General features: G+C 41.3%; 1 protein-coding gene across 1 annotated transcript in view; it reads right to left on the bottom strand.

The window, feature by feature from the left end:
• LOC135201782 (guanine nucleotide-binding protein-like 3 homolog) overlaps positions 1-24416 on the bottom strand; it is a 46393-nt gene that overhangs the window by 12696 nt on the left and 9281 nt on the right. The window contains exons 2-4 of the mRNA XM_064231033.1: positions 20261-20374; positions 8567-8726; positions 5038-5176 (exon numbers count right to left, since the gene is read on the bottom strand). Coding sequence (XP_064087103.1) covers positions 5038-5176; positions 8567-8726; positions 20261-20374 — 413 coding nt within the window. The remainder of the gene's footprint in view (positions 1-5037; positions 5177-8566; positions 8727-20260; positions 20375-24416) is intronic.

Below are 24416 nucleotides of genomic sequence, written 5' to 3'. Positions count from 1 at the left end.
AAGACGCTAATACCTTGTAATTGGATACGCCCTCATTATTCGGGGTTTCTTCCTCGGACACGTCTTCCAACTCCATCATGGAAGGAGAGTGAGTTCTTATATGGGAATCTTTTCCCTTAGGAGAGATACTCCTAGAAGGAGAGAGGCTAACCGATCTAGAAGCTCTCTCCTTCCTATCCAATAATTTCTCTTGAGATCTTGAAGTAGATGCCTTCGATGTACAAGGTTCTTTTTGTGGAGTTCGATCCCCTTTATCCTGAATCGGGCTCTTATTTGCAGGAGAATCGCTATCAGAAGATATTGCATGCCTCAATAAATATCTCCTCCTAGCAACTTCCAGCTCAACTTGCATCCCTTATCAGCTGGCGCCTCGCGCCTGGTTGTCTCCTCGCGTGCGGCTGGCGCTTCGGGCCTGGTTGGCGCTTCACGCTCGGTAGTTACCTTTAATACACCTTTCCTGCATAAATCCATCTTCTTGTCCTGATGTTAGTTTGCGCTTGACCAGATCCTCACATCTGGCTGGCGCTTCGCTCCTAGCTGACGCTTCGCTCCTAGCTGACGCTTCGCGCCTGGCTGGAGCCTCGCGTCCAGCTGGCGCTTCGAGCCTGGCTGGCGCCTCCCGTTCGGCTGGCGCTTTGCGCCTGGTTGTCTCTCCATGAACTCGTAGCTTCGTGGGTCTGTGAAAGACAGACTCTTCATCCGACGAGGAAACTTCTTTCCTAGGAGGTTGATAGTAAGGTGTCCTCAATTTCTTCACCGGAAGATATTTATCCTTTCTTCTGGGAGGATCTCAGGAAAGAACCCCGACCAGGGAAGCAATGGACTCCTGCATGTCTTTCAATATCTTAGTCGTTTCTTCCCTTTGATCTAAATGAGAGGATCCTTTCTCCATTCTCGACGACTTAGCGGGAGAAGGCAAAACTTTTGCTATCTTATCCTCCGTCGGGGAATCCTCCGAAAAACGTTCCGGACTCGAGTTAATCCCAGTCTCTTCCCAGATCCTCTTCAGGGGACGAGAATGATCCGCCGATCTCCATCCTCTTTTGGGTGACGAATTCTCGGATGATGAAAAACATTCACGCAGAACGCTTTTTCTAATGCGTTCTTTGGCAGTCTAGGATGTCACAGAATCTGCTGAAGAGACATCTGACTGGTGGGGATTCTCCATAACCTCCGTACGGCTTTTGACATTTCTTCTCTGGGCTTGGGAGCTTGAAAGAGGTCTAGGCCTGGGAGCGTTGTGAAGCCAGTCAGACGCCTCCTCCACTTCACTGGGGACATTCACATCACTTTCCACAGCACTAAAATTTTGCTTACCTTTCTATTGGCAGCCATTTTTAACGCTCCATTTTCATAAGCGCTGCTTTAAGGCTTGCGATTTCCGAAGCAGAATCAGTAGGATCTGCATTAGGAGAAAATCCTGAAACATTAGAAGGAGCATTCATAATGTTAGAAGAGGGTACATAATTACTCACCAATTCACTCGAAGAAAGAGAGCTAGGCTTGGTTTTGGAAGAGGACTTCCTTAACCGGTCTTTCTCTAACTTCTTCAAATATGAAGTTAAAGACTTCCACCCTTCAGCACTCAAACTCTCACATTCACGACAAGTGTTATCGATCGAGCATTCATACTTCCTACATATTCTACAGACAGTATGAGGATCAACCGAAGCTTTCGGCATCCTCACCTTGCACCCTGCATTCACACACATTCTTACTACACTTCCAGAATCAGACATCATGATGAAAAATCCAAGACAAAATCCAATAACGGTCCACAATAGCGTATGCCAATACAACGATCCAAATACGTCACCAAAGGTCCAAAACGAAGATCAATTGCAATCCAAAAAACTAAATCCAGCCGGAGATACCAACAATGATGTTATCAGTATGGCCGACAGAAAAAATATGATGGAAAACAGGAATGGTTCCTATTCCTGCCACCCAGCAGCAGCGCGGTTGATCACCTGACCTACCTGTAGTGTGTGCGCGAAATTCGAAATTCTGTCGGCGCGACGGAGTCAATAGCTAAGTATATATCTGACAGGTAAGTTGAATGTATAAAAAGAATCAATACATACCATTATTACTATTCAGAAGATAAACCCCTATTTATATGGTACAAGCCTACAGGGACCACTGACCTGATAATCAAGCTTCCACAGAATATGGTGTTCATTTAAAAGTACTTACAGAAGATAAGAAATACAGAAATAAAATAAAAGAACTAACTTTTCCTATAGAAAAAGCATAATTTAGAAATGCTCTTGACCTTTCCTGACCAATCTACATTAAAGATAATCAAAATTCTACAAACCTTACATAAAATAAACAAGGCCATAAAAACCTTCAAATTTCTTTTTACATCATGTTTTTTCCTTTACAAAACATGTAATAAATTCTTGTATCTTATGCCTATCTTTAACCCTTTCCTCACAAATTCTGGCCAGCCCCGTGAGTGACAATATTCAGTTCCTCATTTTTTTTTCATTAGTCCTTAATCTTTGACCTTTCTCCATTTCCTGAACCTTCCAACTAGTCATTAACCAGCTAATTTACTTGTAGTACATCTCTATTTTTCTACAACATACTCTATTTCATCACATGACCAGTCATCTTAAGCATCTCTGGATCTTTTCTTTTCCTTTGTATGTCTTCATGTCCCACAAACTGATTACTCACTAAATGATATTTTAAAGTACATGAACAAGCAATATCATTTCACCCTGTCCATACTTTGATAACCTTTTATTTTAATTGGCCCAAACACTGTTTTCACAATCCAACACATCTTTAAATCTGAATGGTAACTTTTCTGAGCTGTTTTGCATCTTTCTAAACTGCTATAATAAATACAAAGATATTGATTCTTGATGAACACTAACATTACAATACTTTTCTAATACATCTGCCATTTGTTCAATGAGTCTTAACTGTGCCCTCAGTCTCTACCCATTTCTTTGCTTGGCTCTGTATGTTAGTCATATGCTTTCTCATCACACACACATCATCACACACACACATACATGAACTCCACCTTCAATTGATATTCTTCCTGTAAATGCTTTACTATAAAGCTCCCCTTTGCAGTTGGCTTTCCATTCATAAGGTCTTATAAACCATTATTTATTTAAAAAATTGTTCTCAACCTTCCACTATACTACCTTCATATTATGTTCTAGGAATCTTTTATAAACAAACACCCCTTTTCCTTGTAAATATTTCCTGCAACACTACTTTTTTTCACAATATTCAGCTGAAAGCTCTTCATTTACCACACTTTCATATAGTGCATTTTCGTCAATACAACAAATGGTTTTTAAACTGCTTCAAACAACTGCTAATTTTTCAATTAGATTTTCATTACAGAATTAGTTTTGTCTTTTGACCTTAATTCCTATTCCTACTAGTCTTAGTCTTGTTATTCTACATCTACTACCTCTTTGAATGACTACTCCTAAATCCTTATTGCATATACAAAAACTACATTCCAAATTCCTACACACACTAACATATCTTACTAATTTGCTGCAAGATCTTCCTAACCTACTCTAGTTCCAAGTCCTTGCATCCTCAGCACAACAATTCAAAATCTCCTCCATTTTCTTTATAACTACCAATGACTGCTCTGAATAGCTATAAAGGGCTTGTATCCACATAATATTCTGCACTCGTTTGCTAATGGAATTACCTTTTCCACTTCATCCATGATGTTGCTTGACTTTTTCTCAATGTCTTCTCAAAATTTTTTTTACAGTCTGGTTTGTCTCCAAGGTATCAAATACTTTATTATTTCTGAGAATAACCCTCTATCATAATGTGGTGTTGTTCCTTCCTTGTTTCCATTGTACTTTATCTAGCTGGACCAGGAAACACATACGTATTTTATGGTCTTCAATTTTGTGACTACCTCTGTCTTGCTTGATGCACAGCAACACTGTTTACTCCCACACCTATCCCATAGATGCAACACAGCTTCTCTGAATATACTCCATCTTTTGCTTCTTTTCCAGTCACCATGACTTTCATCTTGAACCGGTTCTCCATTCTTCTATGAACACTATAGTTTATTTGCATATAGGAGCTCCAAAGGGCCTCACATTCTGCATGCATTCAACTTTCTCAGTTACTATAATGGATGAGTGGGATTATGAGTGGATTATAGAAGTTAGGCTAAAGGCCAAGTGCTGAAAGGGAAATTGACAGTAAGAGGGTTTGAAAGGTGCATCAGAAGGAGAACCTTTGCAAAGTTAGAAAAAAAAAATTACTATAATAAACAAAATCTAATCGGTGCCAACCCTTGATGAACACCAATCTTTATTGCATTATGGTACACCAACGTTGCCGACAGCTTGGTGGGTTTTTCTGGTACCCAGTTTTTGTAATGCACATAAATTACTTGTCATGGAACCCTATTAAATGCCTTCTCTAGGTTCCCATATATGTGATAATTCCTTCTCAAGATATATTCAGAATGACATGTTAATTCTGTAAATGCTTCATTACACACACACACACATATATACATATAAGTGATAATTCCTTCTCAAGATATATTCAGAATGACATATTGTCCCCATTGCATGTTAATTCTGTAAATGCTTCATTATTAAGCCAATTGCCTATTTCTTCCCTCCAATATCTTCTAAACTATTTGCACAGAATTATCAGGCAACCTTAAAAGATATGTACATACAATCTGAGTGTTAAGTCAAAATTCAAAAAGGTGGACAACCTTTCCAAAGGTTACTTGAAACCCCAAATAGCATTTCCATACCACTCTTAAATTCTGTTTCTCTGTGTTTATTAATTAAGTGAGGCTCACAAGTTCTTGCATTTGCAGACAAATATATGAAACTTGATTATGGCAGAACTCGACCATCTAAATATGGCATTTAGCTTACTTCAGTAGAAAAATTTATGAAAATTTAACCAGAGCAACTATATAACCTGAATGGATATTTATCATATGACAAAAGCAAACAAAAATCATTAATGTAATCATACTTCTCACCCAAATATAGCAATAATTACCTTTTTAAATTCTCTATAGTATGCTCTAGCAGATCTATCATTGAGACCATTCCTTTCTTCACTTTCTTCTGATTCTTTCTTTTCAAAATTTTCACCTTTCTTCTTGGCATGTTCAAGTAGTTCATCAATACTGAAATCCCTGGAAAAGATAAAGTGATGCATAATAAGGTGTCAATATAGAAACAAGACGTTCTTTAGAAATCACCACTAAACACTGGAGTCTATTTCACCAAGTACTTTACAATCTTCTTTGCCCTCACTGCTATCCCTAAAAACTAAGGGGTCAGTTGTCCAAATGCATCTTCTCCGACTATTTTTATAGCAAACATCTGGCATGGCTTAAGCATTTAGCTGAAGTTTTACAATAGCATATACTTTACAAAGCATATATCTATCTATGCATATGTATATGTATTGAGCACTTTGGCTAAAGCCCAACTACATCTGGCTGCTGCTGCTATTCTTAATTTTACCTCTTCCTCTACTCTATTTTCAGCCGTAACTGTTGATCCCAGGTATTTGAAGTTCTCTTCCAACTCCATATTTCCACACCTGATGTCACCCAGTATACTCTCCTGCCTTGAAACCTTCAAGATTTTGGTTTTAGCCTCATTCATAATAATGAACCGAGGGAAATGACAGAGGTACCCCTGATAATAGGTACGATTATGGCTCAAAAACTGAGGTGGGCGGGGCATGTGGCCAGGGCTCATGAGGATAGACTAATAAGCAAGATTACTCGAGGACAACCAGAGGGCAGATGACCTCCAGGAAGACTGCATGAGATGGTCTGATAACATAAAAAGGGACATGACAGAGCTTGGAGTGGATGGTCCAGGGGATTGTTGGGATGTTGCACAGGACCGTGGTCGTTGGAAGCTTCTAGTAGTGGCGGCAAAGAGCCATGGAGGCCCGCAGCCAGTGGAGTGAGTGTGAGTGATATGTATATGTATGTATATGCATATACATATAAAAATAAAGGTTTTTTTGCCACGAAGGAAAAAAATGAAAAAACGAGTTAGCCGAGTACTTTCGGTCCTATTCGGACCCTTTACTGAGTAAAGGGTCCGTTTTTTCATTTTTTTCCTTCTTGGCAAAAAAACCTTTATTTATATATAGCATCACGTTTTATATAACTTCGTGATCAAGTTATTCATATACATATACATATGTATATACATATACATACACATACACAGGCAGTTCCCAGTTATCGTCGAACTCGGTTATCGGCGATGTGGTCTTATGACGCTTGTCTAGTACCATAAAATCGCCGATTTATGGCGCCATAAGAGGCAGAGTTCCGGTTATCCATAATATACCTAACAGAGGCACCATAAATCGCAGCGTTTCGGTTAATGGCGGTTTTTGCTTATCGGCACCCACTCGGGAACAGAACTCTGCCTATAACCGTTAACTTTATATCTCCTGTGAACAAAATCAGCATTACACCAGCCAATGTTCATTGGAAAAAAGTGCACAACTCTAACTCAAACCTTATTTTTTGACAAAATACTAACTTACAATGACATATAATGGTTATCAATACATGAGCAAAATGATGTGGGTCATCGTCAAGTCACCAAATTGCACGTGCACTTGTACATTCTGAAAAGGCTTTATTTTTAACGAGTTTAGATTTCTAATAAAACTGATCAAACTGTCTGGTATTAATAAAAAACATACCCTTCTCTACAACTGGCCAAACCATCTCGATCTATTTTCCATCCCCTAACCAAACAATGCTTTATTGATATGATCCTCCAAGCATACTCACACCATGAACCCTTAGCACTTTTTAGCTGAAAACATTCAAAAGTTAGTGAACCAATTCCTTAGCTATCAAGACTTAATTAGCACCAAAAGTGGTGGTTCCATCTGGAGAGGGGCTGAGTAGCCTGTGACAACTACTGGTCTCTGAAGATCTTGTCAAAAGGTGCATGTAAAGGTCTCAATGTGATGGTCATCAGTTTTAGAAGAATAGAATAGAATAGAATAGAAATTTAGGCCAAAGACCAAGCGATGGGACCTATGAAGTCATATAGCGCTGCAAGGGAAATTAACAATAAGAAAGAAAGAGAATATGAATGGAGGTAAAGTAAAAGAAATGAGAAAGGTTGCAGCTAGGGGTCGAAGGGGCACTGCAAAGACCCTTAAGTGCAACATGTGAGGTGCACTGATGGCACTAACCTGCTACAGAAATCACAAGTTTTGGAAGGACAATAGCAATCATTTAATCCTGCTGATGCAATAAAGTTCTTTGCATCACAGATATAACTTGATTGAACCAATCACTCACACTCATAAACACCTCCTTACTCTTTGCTAGATGCATGACAGCCATTCGCTACCTAATTGTACTCTTGTTTGCTACCAACAATCTTGCTACATTTTGTTTTTGTTTGAATGGTGCTTTTACGTTGCATGGAACCAGTGGTTATTCAGCAAAGGCACCAACGGCTTTATGTGACTTCCGAACCACGTCGAGAGTGAACTTCTATTGCCAGAAATACACACCTCTCACTCCTCAATGGAATAGCCGAGAATCGAACCCACGACCACCGAGGTGGGACGCTAATACCATACCAACCACGCCGCTGAGGTTCTTGCTACATTTTATCCATGCTGTTGCTCATTTCCTTACTGATTTCTAAACACCTGCCTTACAAACCAGTACATTACTTAGAAAGCATGTCTTCTGCGTCAACACAGTAAAATCATCTCCCATCTGTTCACTATTAGCTCTTCTTATGCATGAGAGGCATTCACAATTCTTTAATGCATCTAAACTTTGCAGTATTGAGCATTTCCTGTGACACAAACAGTTCACATTCAGAACATTCACCAACAAAATAGCCACACAGTGTCTATGGCTTCACCTTAATATTGCTTTCTGATCAGCATTCAGTAACTATCAAAAGCAGCCTTATAAGCATATCTTTGCAGCTTCCCGTATTACAAGCATTCCCCGATTATCGGTGGACTCTGTTAATGGTGGTCCTATTTTATGGCTAAAATCGGCGATTTATGGCGCCATAAGAGGCCGAGTTCCAGTTATCATTGCCATCAAGTGCTGATAATAGCTATGAAGCCATAACATACCTAACAGAGCTGCCATTAAATGGTTATCAGCGTCATTAACTGAAACTCACAGCCATAAGCCCCAAAAAACAGAGTTTCGGTTAATGGCGGTTTTTGCTTATCAGCACCCCACCAGAACTGCCTGTATTATAATTTTATCTCAAGTTCTTTTGACATACCTGTCATTATCTCCACTCTAATTCATGGTAGTTGAGTGGCATCACCTCGATTCCCACTGTGGTGGTCGAATTCTAATACCATTCACTATATTGGTCGAGTTCAAACCTTGTTCACCATTTAACATAATTTTGTTATGGCCATTCCATTCCTATTTGCTACTCTTCCTAAGTACAAACCATTACTTTATGGCCATTTCAATATTGTATCTCAGCAAGTGAGTACTATTTTCCCAAACAAATTAGGAATGATATTCAAAATAAAAACTTACCCAATGTTTCTTTTCTGAGCAATTATTTGATTCTTCATCTCTTTCCTTCGTTGCTTTGCCTCTTCCAAACGCTTCAAGTGTGCCTCCTTGGATGCTCGCAAATCATCTATGACATCTTTGTAGAATGGGAGTTTTAGAGGGATGCCAGGATCTTTTTGTTCTGTAAACAAGATAAATCTATCATATCCAATGTTGTATTCAGCAGTTAAGAATTCATATTACATGCACTGTGTAAAAAAAATGCAGACACCGTAATCCAATTTTCTTACTATCCTGGAGCAATGCAACGCAATTACAACCTAATGCATTAAACTTGTACTATTTCCTTAATACGTGCCTTCATGAAAGTCTCAAATTATTCCATGTAGATCCGAAATAAAATACTAAACCCCTAACACTGTGGAGTGATTCTTCCACCACTCACATGGAGTGATTCCGCCACTACCCACCAAAAAAAATGTACTCTGATAGGGTTTCTCAATAGTTATGGGAAGATTCACACTAACGAATGACTATCTGCTTCCTATCTTAAAAACTGGTCTAAGATATTCACAAGCTGTACAATCTGTGTACTATTTTACTTCTAATATGGTTTTGTAAAAAATATCTCCAACTGTTTCTACCTTTGACTCTGGTATCACGTCAAAGATGATTCAATGGATGAATCCAAATATGTAACTTAAGCATTCTCTCCAGACTTCAACTAGGTCCCAATTTCAGCTGCAAGCAGTAATATGATTTTCTCCATTGTAATCCTTGGTACTAATGGTTCAGTATCATTACTAGTGAAAAATTTCATAACAGTTAAGAAAAATGCTAAAAAACCTTGCTAATTGTCATTTGCAAAAGAATCTAAGTCAATAACCATCTCTGGCATTAAACATCCTAGAGAGCTTCAAAATTGCATTCATCCTGATAGCAGTACCTTCCAGAGGCAAAGAAATTCAAGTAGCATTATCAAGCGAAGATGTAAAATTCTTTCATATAACAATTCCCAAAGAAGTGGTGCCAAAGAGCTTACTAAATACGGTCCAACAAAAGCAGCCACTTCTTGTCTATCGTAGCAAGGTCTAGAGTATAGGGAGGTCTTGCCACACGCAGCTTTGCCTGTGGTAGAGGATTAAACAGCCAGGTGCTTGACATCACAATAACTATAGTCAGGCTCCTTATATCTGTAGAAACCTGCCTCTACTTTTTTCCCCTTAATTTATTAAATACTCTACGCTATTCGATAATGAAAGTAATAGTCAGATAAAGATTCTTCATTCTGCTATGTTACAAGGAATATTCATTTGAATATATTTGCCAAACAATATTAAAACTATAGAAAACCAACCTCTGCTTTCTTCATGCTTTTTGTTTTTAAATATACTATTATCTGTTTGTTAAGGAAAATGATATTGTTAAGATACAATAAAGTTTTGTACATACTTACCTGGCAGATATATACTTAGCTATAGACTCGGTCGTCCCGACAGAATTTCAAAACTCGCGGCACACGCGACAGGTAGGTCAGGTGATCCACCATTCCCGCCGCTGGGTGGCGGGGTCTGGAACTATTCCCGTTTTCTAAGCCATAATTTCTCTTACACCTGTCTCCTGAGGGGAGGCTGGGTGGGCCATTAATCGTATATATCTGCAGGTAAGTATGTACAAAACTTTATTGTATCTTAACAATATCATTTTTGTACAAGTAACTTACCCAGCAGATATATACTTAGCTGATTGGCACCCTTGGTGGGCGGGCAAGAGACAGCTAAAAACAAATAATACTTAACTAAATACATTAAAAAACAGGGAAAAAACAACCTATGTTCTTGGATAACATAATCCATAGTTCCTACCTTATTGGGCTGAAGACTTCATGACTACTGTCGATGAGTCTGCTTGCCTCAAGAGTTTCAACGAGGAATGAACCTATGGTTGAATAACTCTTTGGATCGTGTCAATGGGGGCTAGCCCGCTTACGCGACAGAGCCTATACTGGATTGTACCAATGGGGGCTGACCCACTTACATGGTAGAGCCTTGACCTTTTTGTCATATCAATGGAGACTCGCCCTCTTACATGACAGAGTTAAGGTTATTAAACAAATCACAAAGAGCACTGAAGCCAATCCCGATCACCTGACCATGTTAGTCTTGTTACAATCTATGAATTGTAAGAGGGTCCCTATTCCTCTGACAATTAACCAATAAAAACAACCAATAAACAGTAATTTAAGCCTTAAACTAAATAGGAAGGATTAGCCTCAGCCCCTTCTCCCAGCACTGAATTCGCCGAAACATACGCTCCCAGAGCAAAGCACTTTTCGTACGAAATTTTAACATCTCTTAGGTAATTCGAATTACATCTCCAAAATGTCGACTCTATAAGAGCCTGAAGCGACCATGTTTTGTGAAATGCCATCGACGTAGCTATGGCTCTCACTTCATGAGCTCTCACTCTGAGAACCTTGAAATGCTCTTCTTCGCATTTAAGGTGAGCTTCCCTTATTACATCTTTTATGAAGAATGTAAGGGCGTTCTTAGAAATCTCTCTTTTCGGATCTCTTACAGAGCACCAAAGACTTTCATCTGTACCTTTCAGCAACTTCTTCTCCAGGTAGAAACTTGAGTGCCCTGACTGGACACAAAGTCCTTTCTAGTTCTCTCCCTGTTAATGAAGATATTCCTTTTATCTCAAAGCTTCTTGGCCAAGGCTTTGAGGGATTTTCATTTTTCGCTAAAAAAAGTGGTTGAAAGGAGCAAATCGCTGAATCTTTCTTAAACCCACTTTACCTTCCAAAGCTTGCAACTCGCTCACTCTCTTGGCTGTTGCTAACGGCCAAAAAAGGAAGACTTTCTTGTTAAGTCCCTAAACGAAAGCTGCGTGAGACGGTACGAATTTTTCCGACATTAGGAACTTGAGGACCACATCCAAGTTCCAGCTAGGCTTCTTGATTACATGTTCTTTCGTGGTCTCAAAAGACCTTATAAGGTCATGAAGATCTTTATTGTTTGTCAGATCTATTCCTCTATGTCGAAAAACTGAGGCCAGCATACTTCTGTAACCCTTCACTGTTGAAACTGCCAGGTTACAGTCTTTTCTCAAATATAGGAGAAAATCTGCGATTTCAGTTACAGAGGTACTGGAGGAGGATATTTTCTTTTCCCTACACCATCTTCTAAACAATTCCCACTTCGACTGATATACTTTAGAAGTGGAGACTCTTCTGGCTCTTGCAATAGCCTTCGCCACTTCTCGTGAAAAGCCCCTTGCTCTGACAAGTCCTTCGACAGTCTGAAGGCGGTCAGACTTAGAGCGGGGAGTTTTTTTTGTGAAACTTGTCGGAATGGGGGTGGGGTTGTTTGAGAAGATCGTTCCTTAGTGGAAGCGATCTTGGAAAATCCACTAACCACTCCAGCACCTCTGTGAACCAATCGAGAGCCGGCCAAAAGGGAGCGATGAGGGTCATTCTTGTTCCTTCCGAGCAAGTGAACTTCCTCAACACTTCTCCTACTATCTTGAAAGGAGGGAAGGCGTACGCGTCCAAGCCAACCGTCCAATCTAGCAGAAAGCTGTCTACTGCTACTGCTTGAGGGATCCGAGATCGGGGAGCAATAGGTTTCCAATCTGTGGTTCTTGTTGGTCGCGAACAGGTCTATATTGGGCCTTCCCCACAGATGCCACAGTTGTTGGCAAATCTGAGGATTGAGAGTCCATTCCGTTGGGTAGGACTTGATCTTTTCTGCTTAACAGATCTGCCCGGACATTTTCTCTCCCTGTACAAACCTTGTGAGGAGAGAGATCTTCCTTTCCTGTGCCCAAATCAGCAGATCCTTTGCTGATTCGTACAGGGAAAAGGAATGCGTCCCCCCTTGCTTCTTTATATAAGCGAGGGCTGTTGTGTTGTCCGAGTGAATCTGAATCCCAGACCTGAGACCTGTTCCTCGAAATGAACCAAAGCTAGATGAATGGCTGTTAGCTCTTTCTTGTTGATGTGCCAGGACACTTGTTCTCCTTCCCAAATGCCTGACACTTCTTGCGAACCTAGGGTCGCTCCCCACCCTGAATCTGAGGCGTCTGCAAACAACGCTAGGCACGGGTTCTGTAAGCGAAGGGAGATTCCTTTGCTTAGTTTCTGTGGATCTAACCACCAACGGATATTCTCCTTGATCCGTTTCGAGATTGGAAAAAGTCTCTCCCAGATTGTTGGACTTCCAATCCCACTTCTCCTTCAGATAAAATTGAAGGGGTCGTAGGTGAAGTCTTCCTAAGGAAACGAACTGTTCCATCGAGGAGAGGGTCCCCAGCAAGCTCATCCATTCCCTCGCGGAACAATGTTCTTTCCTTAAGAAGACTGACACCTTTTCTAGGCAGCGTTCTCTCCTTTCCTGCGAAGGATACGCTAGAAAATCCCGAGAATCCATCTGAATCCCCAGATAGACAATACTTTGCTGGGGAGTCAGCATGGATTTCTCGTGATTTACTAAATAAAAGCCTAAGGACTTTGTCAACTTTAGAGTCACTAAAAGGTCCTCCAGACATTTTTTCTCCGATTGGGCTCTTATTAGCCAATCGTCCAGATATAACGAGATCCTGATCCCTTCCAGATGTAGCCAATAAGCTACATTCTTCATGATGTCCGTAAAGACTTGAGGGGCAGTCGAAAGTCCGAAGCACATCGCTCGGAACTGGAAACACTTTCCCTTGGAACATGAACCTCAGATATTTCCTTGCTGCCGGATGAATTGGCACATGGAAATACGCATCCTGAAGGTCCAGGGACACCATCCAGTCCCCTGGACGAAGAGCAGATAGAACAGAGGAAGACGTCTCCATTGAAAATTTCTTCTTCAAGACAAGAAATTCAGGGCACTGACGTCTAGAACTGGTCTCCATCCCCCGATGCTTTCGTACCAGGAATAGCCGATTGTAGAATCCTGGGGACTGGAGATCTTGAACCAGTTCTACCGCTTCCTTGGAAAATCATCTGTTCCACTGCTTGCAACATAGCAAGCTTTGCGGACCGGATCCGAGTATCTGGCGGTTAAAAACCCCCCTTTTTTTTTCCCTGGAGTTGTCGTCAAGGAGGATTTTTTCCCCCTGAAAGGGGGATCAAGTATCCTTTTTTCAGGATAGAGAGGGACCAGGAGTCCGCTCCCTTCTGCGCCCAGACTTTGGCAAAGTGGAGTAGCCTGGCGCCTACTTTCGTCTGGAGGACTTGCTGTTCATCTAGACTTCCGAAGGACCTTCTAGATGGTCTACTCTTTCTCTCTGGTCTTCGACCTCTAAGAGGGGCTCTAGAAGAGGAGGCCCCTCGAAAGGGCTGAACAAAAGAGGGTCTCTCTTTCTTCTCTATCGGCACTGCCGGCCTAAACTTCTTGGCTGAGTGCGTGAGGAGATCTTGAGTTGCCTTCTCCATAAGAGATTTCGAAAACCTCTCTAACCGTCTCTTGTGGAAAAAGGTGCGGGGATAAAGGAGCAAAAAGAAGAGATGTCCTTTGCAAGGGTGATACTGCTCTTGCTAAGAAAGAGCTAAAGACAGATCTCTTCTTCAAAACTCCCGTTCCAAAAAGAGAGGCAACTTCCACAGAACCGTCCATGACCGCTCTGTCCAGGCAAGCCAGGACGCTCGAAAGTTCCTCCATGGAAACAAAGTCCGTGTCCTGAGCTCTCTTCGCTAATGCTCCTAACGCCCAGTCCATAAAGTTGAAGACTTCTAGGGTTTTAAAGAGGCCCTTTAGAAGGTGGTCCAGCTCACACATGCCCCAAGTCGCCTCCTAGCAGACAGCAACGGACTTCCTCCTAGCAGAGTCTACTAAGGAAGCAAAATCCGCATCCGCGGAAGAAGGCAGACCTAACCCCATCGGCTCTTTGGTCTCGTACCACCTTCCTGGTTTGCCTGTTAACTTGGAAGGAGGGCAGGAAAAAACTGTCTTGCCCGCTTCCCTTCTGGAAGTCAACCACTCTGAAAAAGTTTTCAATGCCTTTTTCATACAAAGAGCGGGGCGCATCTTAACGAAGGAAGACGATTTGAGAGCTTTAGTGCTGGACATCAACGATCCTGGTGAAGGAGGGTCCGCAGGATGAAGGGAGTCTCCGAACTCCTTTAGCAGCAAAAGAGAAAGTCTCTTGTAGTCCGAAACTGCTACATCTACAGGCTCTTCGTCTTCCGATACCTGGTCCAACTGATCTACAGAAGGAGATCGTTTTGGAGTGATCTGGCTCTTCCCGGGAGAAGAACTCCTTTCCCGAGAAGGGGAGCGCGGAACATTAGCACTCCTATACGAAGAGTGAGGCTCCTGTCTGTCGGCAACACTCTTGTGCCTACTAGACTCTTGTTGTCTAGGTTCGTCGGGTTCGTGGCGCTTGCTAGGCTCCTGGCGTCCTGATTCAGGGCGCTTGAAAAGATCCCCGCGTCCTGATTCCTGACGCTTAACAGGCTCTTGGCGCCCTACACTTGACGCCTAACGTACTCCTGGCGTCCTGTTTTCTGGCGTCCTAACTCCTGGCGCCCTGACTCCTGACGCCCCCCGACTCCTGGCACCCTGACTCCTGGCGCCCTGACTCCTGGCGCCCTGACTCCTGGCGCCCTGATGAATCCAGCGTTCTAAGAGGCTCTTGACGTCCTTTCTTGCGTCTTGCTGCCTCTTTGCGCCTGTCTGGCTCCTGGTCCTGAAGACCCAAGGGATCCTGATACCTAAATCGGTTTTCCGGTTCCTTGTACCTAAACCGATCGAGACTTCTGCTCGATGCGCTGTGTCTAAGAGGGCGCTTCGGGGAAGCCAGCCTATAGGGCGAAAGGGCTCTTCTCTCAGGAGAACAACTCCTATCCGACGAGTCCCTTGACGAAGGCGATAAACGCCCTGGAGATCGTGAGAGTTCTCTCCTATACGAAGAAGGACGCTTAGCGGAACTATTAAACAGGGAGCGAGACATCCTTCCTCCTTGTAGAGTCCTTAGCAAAAGAGCCTACGAGCGACGCTAACTGCTCTTGCAGATTAAACCATAAAACGTTCTTGGTCGGATCCTGAAGAGCAGGCTCCTCTTGTCTAGTCCTCTTAGGTCCCGAAGGCCCAATCCATCCTGGAAAACGCTCTGGGCTGGAAGTCAGCAGCGTCTCCTTTAGGCGCCTTCCAGGCTCTCTTCAAAGGGGCGCGAACGGGAGGCCGAACTCCATCCTCGTTTAGGAGAGGAAGAGTCTGAGGCCGAAAAACACTCCTTTAGGACACCTTTTCTGCGGCAATCCGAGGCAGCCTGGGGGGGGGGGGGACTTAACAACAGGATCTGCCGAAGGGACGCCTGACCGTTGGGGATGTTCTGCATCCTCCCTGCGGTCTTTCGACATTTTCATCCTCCCCTGGTCCTGGGAGTTTTGGAAGTAGTCTAGGGCTAGGAGCAATGAGGAACCGGTCAAGAAGCCCCTCCACTGCACTGGGACACTGCCAAGGTCACTATCACCACTCATACCTTGGTTTAGAGCTCGTAGCTGAGCTTGAAGTTCTTAATTGAAGCTTTTACCATTTTCCCTCTCTGATGAAGAATCTTTGGATTCAGACAGGGAGAAGCAGCTGAGGCTAAGGGAAAAAAAATTGTTAGATGGAGAGTTAATTTCTTGTTCTAAGGAGCAAGATCTACTAGATGACCTAGCTGAAGCCTTCCTCACTCTATCTCTCTCAAGCTTCCTAACATATGATGATAATTCCTTCCATTCAAGCTCCGTAAGGTTCTCGCATTCCACACAGGTGTTAATAAAAGAACATTCCTTCTCCCTGCATTTAGCGCAAATACTATGCGGATCTAATGCCGATTTAGGCAGCCTAACCTTACAGTCTTCCCTACTGCAAACAAATCTAAACCATAGGTGAAGCCTTAGCGTCAGACATCGTGAAAGAGTAGTCAAAACCAAAGTCGAAAAACGTCCACAATAAGCGTATGCCAAGCCAGAGAAAAAACAGAATACGTTCACCAAAAAACCAATCCAAATTCTCGGCAAACGAGTTGAAATCCAAGATGGAGGAACGAACAATAGGTGTTGTCCGTTCAATAACCGACAGAGAAATTATGGCTTAGAAAACGGGAATAGTTCCAGACCCCGCCACCCAGCGGCGGGAATGGTGGATCACCTGACCTACCTGTCGCGTGTGCCGCGAGTTTTGAAATTCTGTCGGGACGACCGTCTATAGCTAAGTCTATATCTGCTGGGTAAGTTTTACTTGTACAAAAAAATGGGTCAGATAAAAAACTATATATTATATTATGTTAAAAACTCTTACGGGAGTTTTATAGAACATTATAAACAATACTATGTATAAGTATATTTTAAGAATTATACACACTTGACATAGTATATTCATAAAATAAAATTTTGCACATATTTTAACCACGTTACTAGCAATGTCACTAACTGTTTCATCTTTTTCACCACTTTGTTCAAATTCCTAATTCTAAGGGGAATAGATGTGACTGCTAATTATATCAGCAAATTTAATGATCTCTCCTTTTCCTGCTGTTAAACATTTTTCCCCCATGGTGAGAATCAAACATCTTATCCATAAACTTCAGAAGTTCAATAAATTTTTCACTAGTTTTCGTTAATTTCCCTCTCTAAAGCTTATGACAATAATACATGTATCAACTCCTTTTGTTACCTTTGCTCCTAAACGTTCAAAGAATTACTGATAAATTGAGCTATTTCTAAAGAGAATTTCCTTCACTGTTTCATTGAGCTTACAAGTGTGCTGTTATTTCATAAAAGCCGAAGTGATCAACAGATTTATAGGGAGCTTCAGGCAGCAGTTGCACTGTAAATTTATGTGCTGCCCAAAGATCATTTTGCTCCTCTTAATTAGCTCTCTAACTGGACCATTGTTAGTGTACGTAAGGCAATTTGACCATTGTGAGCCTACGTATCGCAATATAAATCAAAGGTCAAGTAAATTATTTATAATAATAATAAGCTTTTCTTGGTGTGGATCATCTGTAAACACGTATTTCTCTGTTGTTGTCCATCGGATTAATAAAGGACTTTCCTCATGGTAGCCTTAGGTGAGGTTGTTTACACGTCACGCTCTCGACCTTCACAGAAGAGGCTTATTTTGGGTCAGCGCTGACAAGACCTTCCTATACTCTCTAGACCTTGTATTGTAGCACCAACCCTATGTCTGTCATAAATAAATATATGAAAAATAAATAACATATATTTGAAAACATATCAGTCATGCATGAGTTCTGTAAAAAGGGAACTAGCACTCTACCTAGTATTCATGTGTCCTTTCATATATGAACTTGCAGACTACCAAGGGATTCAGAGTCTATGGTACACTGTTTTTCGGCAATAACTTTTCATCAAAATATCGGATAAAGGTGAAAGTTGGCAGGTGTATATTTTATAACCCTACTTAATTTTTGCAATTATTATTTTGTATGCAAGTTTGATAGTTTTGGCACTTAAGAGTAAAAGTGAGTTTCCTATGCCAAAGCCATCAAAATAGCAGCTAAGAGTTTTGAATGCAATAATGACGTTAATCTATAACGTCATGAGGCTCCCCCCCCCACAGTGAAGAGAAGTTTATGTATGGAGAATACATCTCCTTCACTGTGGCCCTGCCCACTTGCTGATGACATTCATTAATTGATAATAAGTACTCATGCTATGCTTCAGCAATATTGGTGATGACGAGCAAGATATCTCATCGCACCCTTGATTGCATTATCATTCTCAGTAATTTTATTATTATTATATTATCATCATCATCACCATTTTGTACTGGTTGCATCGCAACTTCCACAGCTGCTGTTAGGACTAAGTTGTTAGCTTGGAATTCTTCCATTTTCTTAATATTCATATTGTTTCAACTTTACAAATAATTCAATGTGTGCAATTCATCCACATAATGAACCAGTCTATACTAGCTCATTTTTTAGATCCAGTACATCTATTCAAGGAGGAAATACAAAAAGACAGTCCAGTTTGTTTTACCTCAGGTTTTGACACTATAGCCTTCTATTTGCTGCAGCAAGACTTGAGTGTCACCAAGTAACTGTTACCCACTATAGAAATAATGATGTATTCATGGGTTTCATTTCCATATCCTGCTGCTCAAATTTGTTGAAGCCTACTATGCATTTGAGAAGCCATGAAATGGTGTTTTTCGTAAAAAACTTTGAAACCAATGTATGGATTTCCTATGCTACTAAAACACTGTGTTTCTAACATTGCCCTAATTTATAGTAGTAGTACATTGAATTGACAATTTGAGTAATTAAGCCGTTTACTCTTAGAAAAAAAGACCTACTTCTTGTCTTGCTCAAACTGTTTTGAACGACTGGTGCTTTATAATGTATGTGTGATGCAAAGCCACCCCCTTTACTTACAGATTAACACATAATTATTTAAAAAATAATTATGTGTTAATCTGTACCTACATCACTGATACACACCACCACTTTTGCAGATGGTTGTTAAGTAAAAAAAAGTTAATGAAACACTCATGGCGACGCACAGTATTTCTGAAAATTAGGACGAAGTTTGGAACACTCAATGCTTACTAAAGGCATGGAAATCCATAAGTCGGTTTAAAAGTTGTGAAGCACCATTCACCTGTTACTCTAGTGACTTACTAACTACCAGGAGGATGGGAAGAGCCTCATGATGGCATATTATGTTTACATCACGAATGATTTTAGGACACTTTTCTGCGATTTTCTCATTTCCAGCATTGGCGATTTAATTTTACTCTATAAATATCAAAACTATCGAACTTAGGTACTAAATAATACTTGACAAAATTTGTTAGAGTTATAAAATATACACTTGCAAACTTTTACCTTTATCCAATGCTCTGATAAAAGTTATTGCCGGAAAACAGCGTTCCACTGGCTTTGAATCCTTTAATAAATCAAATTAACCCTGTAGACTATTCAAGTCCCCATAAGTACCACCTCAATTTGCACACCCCTACCAAAACTGAACAACTGTTGTTTCCAAATGTGCATGTCCCTCCAGTAATCGAAAAGCTAAGTTAGTAAGGCAATATTTGACCTGGGAACTTATCACTTACAATGTATTCATTTCATATAAAGATTCTATGGCTCCAGCAGAGAATACCTATAACAAAATAAAAATAATCTTTTCCACAAAAACAATCCCATAAGCATTGCGGTAGATGTTAAATCTAAGACAAATCAATCAAGATACTATGTGGCTATTTATATAATGTTACAATTTATGTAAGTGCCACAGAACTTTTGTAATTAATTAACAGAAGTCATCTCTCCTTGTTAATGAACAGAAACCAATTACCTACACTTAATAAAAGTATTACAGAACGCACCAATCTGGCCATGACATTTCTAACTGGGAGCTCAACTATGTTACAACTGTCAACACCTGACTAAACATGACAGATGTACTTTAGTGTCACAAATGAAAACTGTCTTCAAAAAAAAAAAAAAAAAAAAAAAAATCACAGTGGGTAACAGCACCATAAAACACCTTATGGTCAGTAACATATGGGGTTACTGTATATTTGCACATAACCACATATTTAAGAATATGAGTAAGAAACAAAACATACTGTACATACGAAAAATCACACCAGCATACTTAACATCTTGTGACTGCCTCTACAACATAAATGCATTAAACTCTCACATTCAGGCAAACCATTTGGCTGTCAACTACAACTAAAAACATCATCATCTCACTTGGGAATTTTTCAGGATGCCTCTTCATCTCCCTCTTCTTCTTCCTTTTAGATTCTCTTTTATTTTTCAGAATTCTATACTTTTTCTTCAAAGTCAATCTCTTTGACTGCCTCTCTGCAAAATAAAAAAAAATATATATTACATTAGCAATAATACAACAAACTAAGTAAAAATAAAACCATATATTTATGAAATTCCAGACCTATTACAAGGGTTTACAAAAAATAAAACCCACAACTTAACATCTGATTCAAAAATCTGTACTTTCTCTGTGGCTATGGTGTATAAATGTTAATTTCAGACTTAAAAGCAACTCTTGACAAAAACCTACAGAGAGCTAATGACGTAATAGTTTTTACACCTTTTATCTTTGCTACACCCTTCCAAGAACAAGTAGGCCAAGATATACTGTACATAGAGATCAAATCAAACTTCACTGGAGAAATTCTGTGAATTTCAATTACGTATTTTGTTTTCCCCCATCCAACAATCCCAGGTTTACTACGTGGTCCCCCTTAATTGTAGGTTACAAGGGGGTCCAGTAACTCAAAAACTAATTTGCTATTGAAATGAACACACACTAACATTTAGAATGATCTTTTCAACTACAGAATTGTCTAAATATTCATGGAAAAAATGATATTGTTATAATACAATAAAGTTTCATACATACTTACCTGGCAGATATATACATAGCTAAGACTCCGTCGTCCCCGACAGAAATCCAAATTTCGCGCCACTCGCTACAGGTAGGTCAGGTGATCTACCGGCCTGCCCTGGGCGGCAGGACTAGGAACCATTCCCGTTTTCTACTCATATATTTTCTCTTCCACCTGTCTCCTTGCGGGGAGGCTGGGTGGGCCCTAATCGTATATATCTGCCAGGTAAGTATGTATGAAACTTTATTGTATTATAACAATATCATTTTCATACAATCAACTTACCTGTCAGATATATACATAGCTGATTGGCACCCTTCGGTGGAGGGTAAGAGACAGCTACTACTGGAATAGACAGGTAAACAACATCTGTTGTAGGTATAAAACTAAAAACTTGGTTCCTACCTGATAGGTGGTAGACTTCGTAGGTGTTTTCCCGTAGTCTGCATCACCTCAGAAACTTAGCGAGATATGTGATCTATGGCCAAGAGAAAATTCTTGTGGGTCTGCCGAAGGGGTCTTATCCACTTACTCGGCAGAGCCTGAAAGGACTTTGTCAATGGGTGCTGATCCACTTACATGACAACACACCTTATTAAGGAGCACACAACCAATCCCGACCACCTGATCCTAACCACCATGTTAGTATTAAAAATTGCTCCGAGTTATCCCCAACTCTTCGCAACAACCGTAACTCAAACCACAATGCACACGCACACAATAATTTCAAAAAAATTTTTTTTATCTATTACAAGATATCACAAGAGTTCCTTACTGAACGGAAGTGACTGGCCGCTTGTGCGGCAACTGCACTTGTTCAGCAGAAAGTCTAGAACATATCTATTAGACTTAAGTAGTAAAAAAAAATTTTAAGGATTGTTGTCAGCTCCTGTACCCAGGATTGTTGCCCGCAGACACAAAAGGACCTAAGGAAAAACATTTTTCATAGGTCACACGCACGTCCTTCAAATAGTGAGCAGCAAACACAGAATTACATCTCCAATATGTCGCTTCCAAGATATTCTTCAGCCACATATTTCTCTGAAAAGAGAGAGACGTCGCCACTGCTCTCACTTCATGAGCTCTTACTCTCAGGAGTTTTAAAGAATCATCCGTGCAAGCCTTATGAGCGTCCGTAATTACGTTCCTGACAAAAAAGGCTAAGGCATTCTTAGACATAGGTCTTGATGGATCCTTCACTGAGCACCAAAGACCTTGTCTAGAACCTCCCAACTGTTCCTTTTTCTGAAAGTAAAACTTTAACGCCCTTACTGGGCAAAGAGACCTCTCCGGTTCCCTGCCGACGAGACCCGATAATCCTTTTACCTCGAAGTTTCTCGGCCAGGGATTCGAAGGATTTTCATTCTTCGCCAAGAATAATTCCTTGAAGGAACAGATGGCTGAATCTATATTGAACCCGACTTTGTCACTAAGGGCGTGCAGTTCACTAACCCTTTTTGCCGTCGCTAGTGACAAAAGGAATAAACATTTTCTCGTTATATCACCGAAAATGAGGCCAAATGTAGGGGTTCAAATCTCTCTGAAGCCAAGAACTTCAGCACTACGTCTAGATTCCAGTTAGGGGGAGAAGTAATTCTAGACTTCTTGGTCTCAAACGACCTAATCAGATCATGCAGATCCTTATCGTTTCCCAAATCTAGGCCTCTATTCCTAAAGACGGCCGATAGCATACTTCTATAGCCCTTTATCGTGGCTACGGAGAGCTGCGATTCTTCTCTCAGAAATAACAGAAAATCAGCTATTTCTGTTACAGAGGTACTGGAGGAGGACAACTTCTTTGACTTACACCACCTTCTAAAAACTTCCCACTTGGATTGGTAAACCCGGATAGTGGAAGTTCTCCGGGCTCTAGCGATCGAGCTTGCTGCTTTGCTAGAAAAGCCTCTCGCTCTGACAAGTCTTTCGATAGTCGAAAGGCAGTCAGAGCGAGAGCGGGGAGGTTTTGATGAAACCTCTCGAAGTGTGTTGTCTGAGAAGATCCCTCCTTTGTGGAAGGGATCTGGGGAAGTCTACTATCCACTCCAGTACCTCTGGGAACCACTCTTGAGCTGGCCAAAAGGGGGCTATCAGGGTCATTCTTGTCCCCTTTGAAGTCACAAACTTCCTGAGTACTTGCCCCAGAATCTTGAATGGGGGAAATGCGTAAACGTCTACCTGAGACCAATCTAGCAGGAAGGCGTCTACTGCTAGAGCTCTGGATCTTCTACTACTGAACAGAAGACTTCCAGTCTCCTCGAGAGGAACGTGGCAAAGAGGTCGACATGAGGAGTTCCCCAAAGAGACCAGAGCTTGAGGCAAACGTCTGAGTGGAGGGTCCACTCGGTATGAAGGACCTGGTTCCTCCTGCTCAGCCTGTCCGCTCTTACGTTCCTTACTCCCTGAACGAACCTCGTCAAGAGAGAGATGTTCCTTTGTGATGTCCACAACAGCAGTTCTCTTGCGAGTTCGTAAAGGGCATACGAGTGAGTACCTCCTTGCTTCCGAATGTATGCCAGAGCGGTTGTATTGTCCGCATTCACTTGTACTATTTTGTTGCATACTAACGGTTCGAAGCTCTTTAGAGCTAGGTGTACAGCCAGCAGTTCTTTGCAGTTTATGTGCCAGGACACTTGAAGAGCATTCCAAGTGCCTGACACTTCTCTCTTTCCCAAAGTTGCTCCCCAACCTTTTTCCGACGCGTCGGAAAACAATACAAGGTTTGGGCTCTGTATTTCCAGGGAAGTACCCTTGTTTTCCCTCAGTGGGAGTAACCACCATTCTAGATGTCGTTTTATCAGATCTGAATGGGAAAACTGTCCGAGAGGAGTCCTGTCTTCATGTTTCCACGAACTTCTGAGGAAGAACTGAAGAGGACGAAGATGAAGTCTTCCTAGATGAAAGAACTGTTCGAGCGAGGAAAGGGTCCCTAACAGGCTCAACCATTCCCTCGCCGAAGTCCGTTCCTTCCTTAGGAAGAGAGAGACTTTTTCTAAACCTATCGCTAGTCTCTCTTGAGAAGGAAATACTCGAAAACCCCGAGAATCCATCCGAATCCCCAGATAGACCAAGTTCTGGCTGGGGATCAGTTGGGACTTCTCGAGGTTCACGAGTAATCCTAATGTCTTTATCAGGTTTAGTGTCACAGTCAGGTCCTCCAAACACTGTTTCTCTGACTTTGCTCTGATAAGCCAGTCGTCTAGGTATAGAGATATACTGATTCCTTTCAGATGAAGCCATCTCGCCACATTTTTCAAAGGTTCGTGAAAACCTGAGGCGCCGTAGACAGGCCGAAACACAAGGCTCTGAATTGGAAGATCCTTCCCCCCGTCATGAAACGGAGGTACTTCTTCGACGAAGGATGGATCGGGACGTGAAAATAGGCGTCCTGGAGATCCAGAGACACCATCCAATCCCCTTGGCGAAGAGCCGCCAGGACTGAAGCAGAGGTTTCCATGGAGAACTTCTGTTTTTGAACAAACTTGTTCAGAGCGCTGACA

This window comes from Macrobrachium nipponense, chromosome 28 (genome assembly GCF_015104395.2).
Source record: "Macrobrachium nipponense isolate FS-2020 chromosome 28, ASM1510439v2, whole genome shotgun sequence".
Classification (NCBI taxonomy): Eukaryota; Metazoa; Arthropoda; class Malacostraca; order Decapoda; family Palaemonidae; genus Macrobrachium; species Macrobrachium nipponense.
The sequence above is the reverse complement of the archived record's forward strand: the minus strand, read 5'-3'. Positions and strand labels throughout refer to the sequence as shown.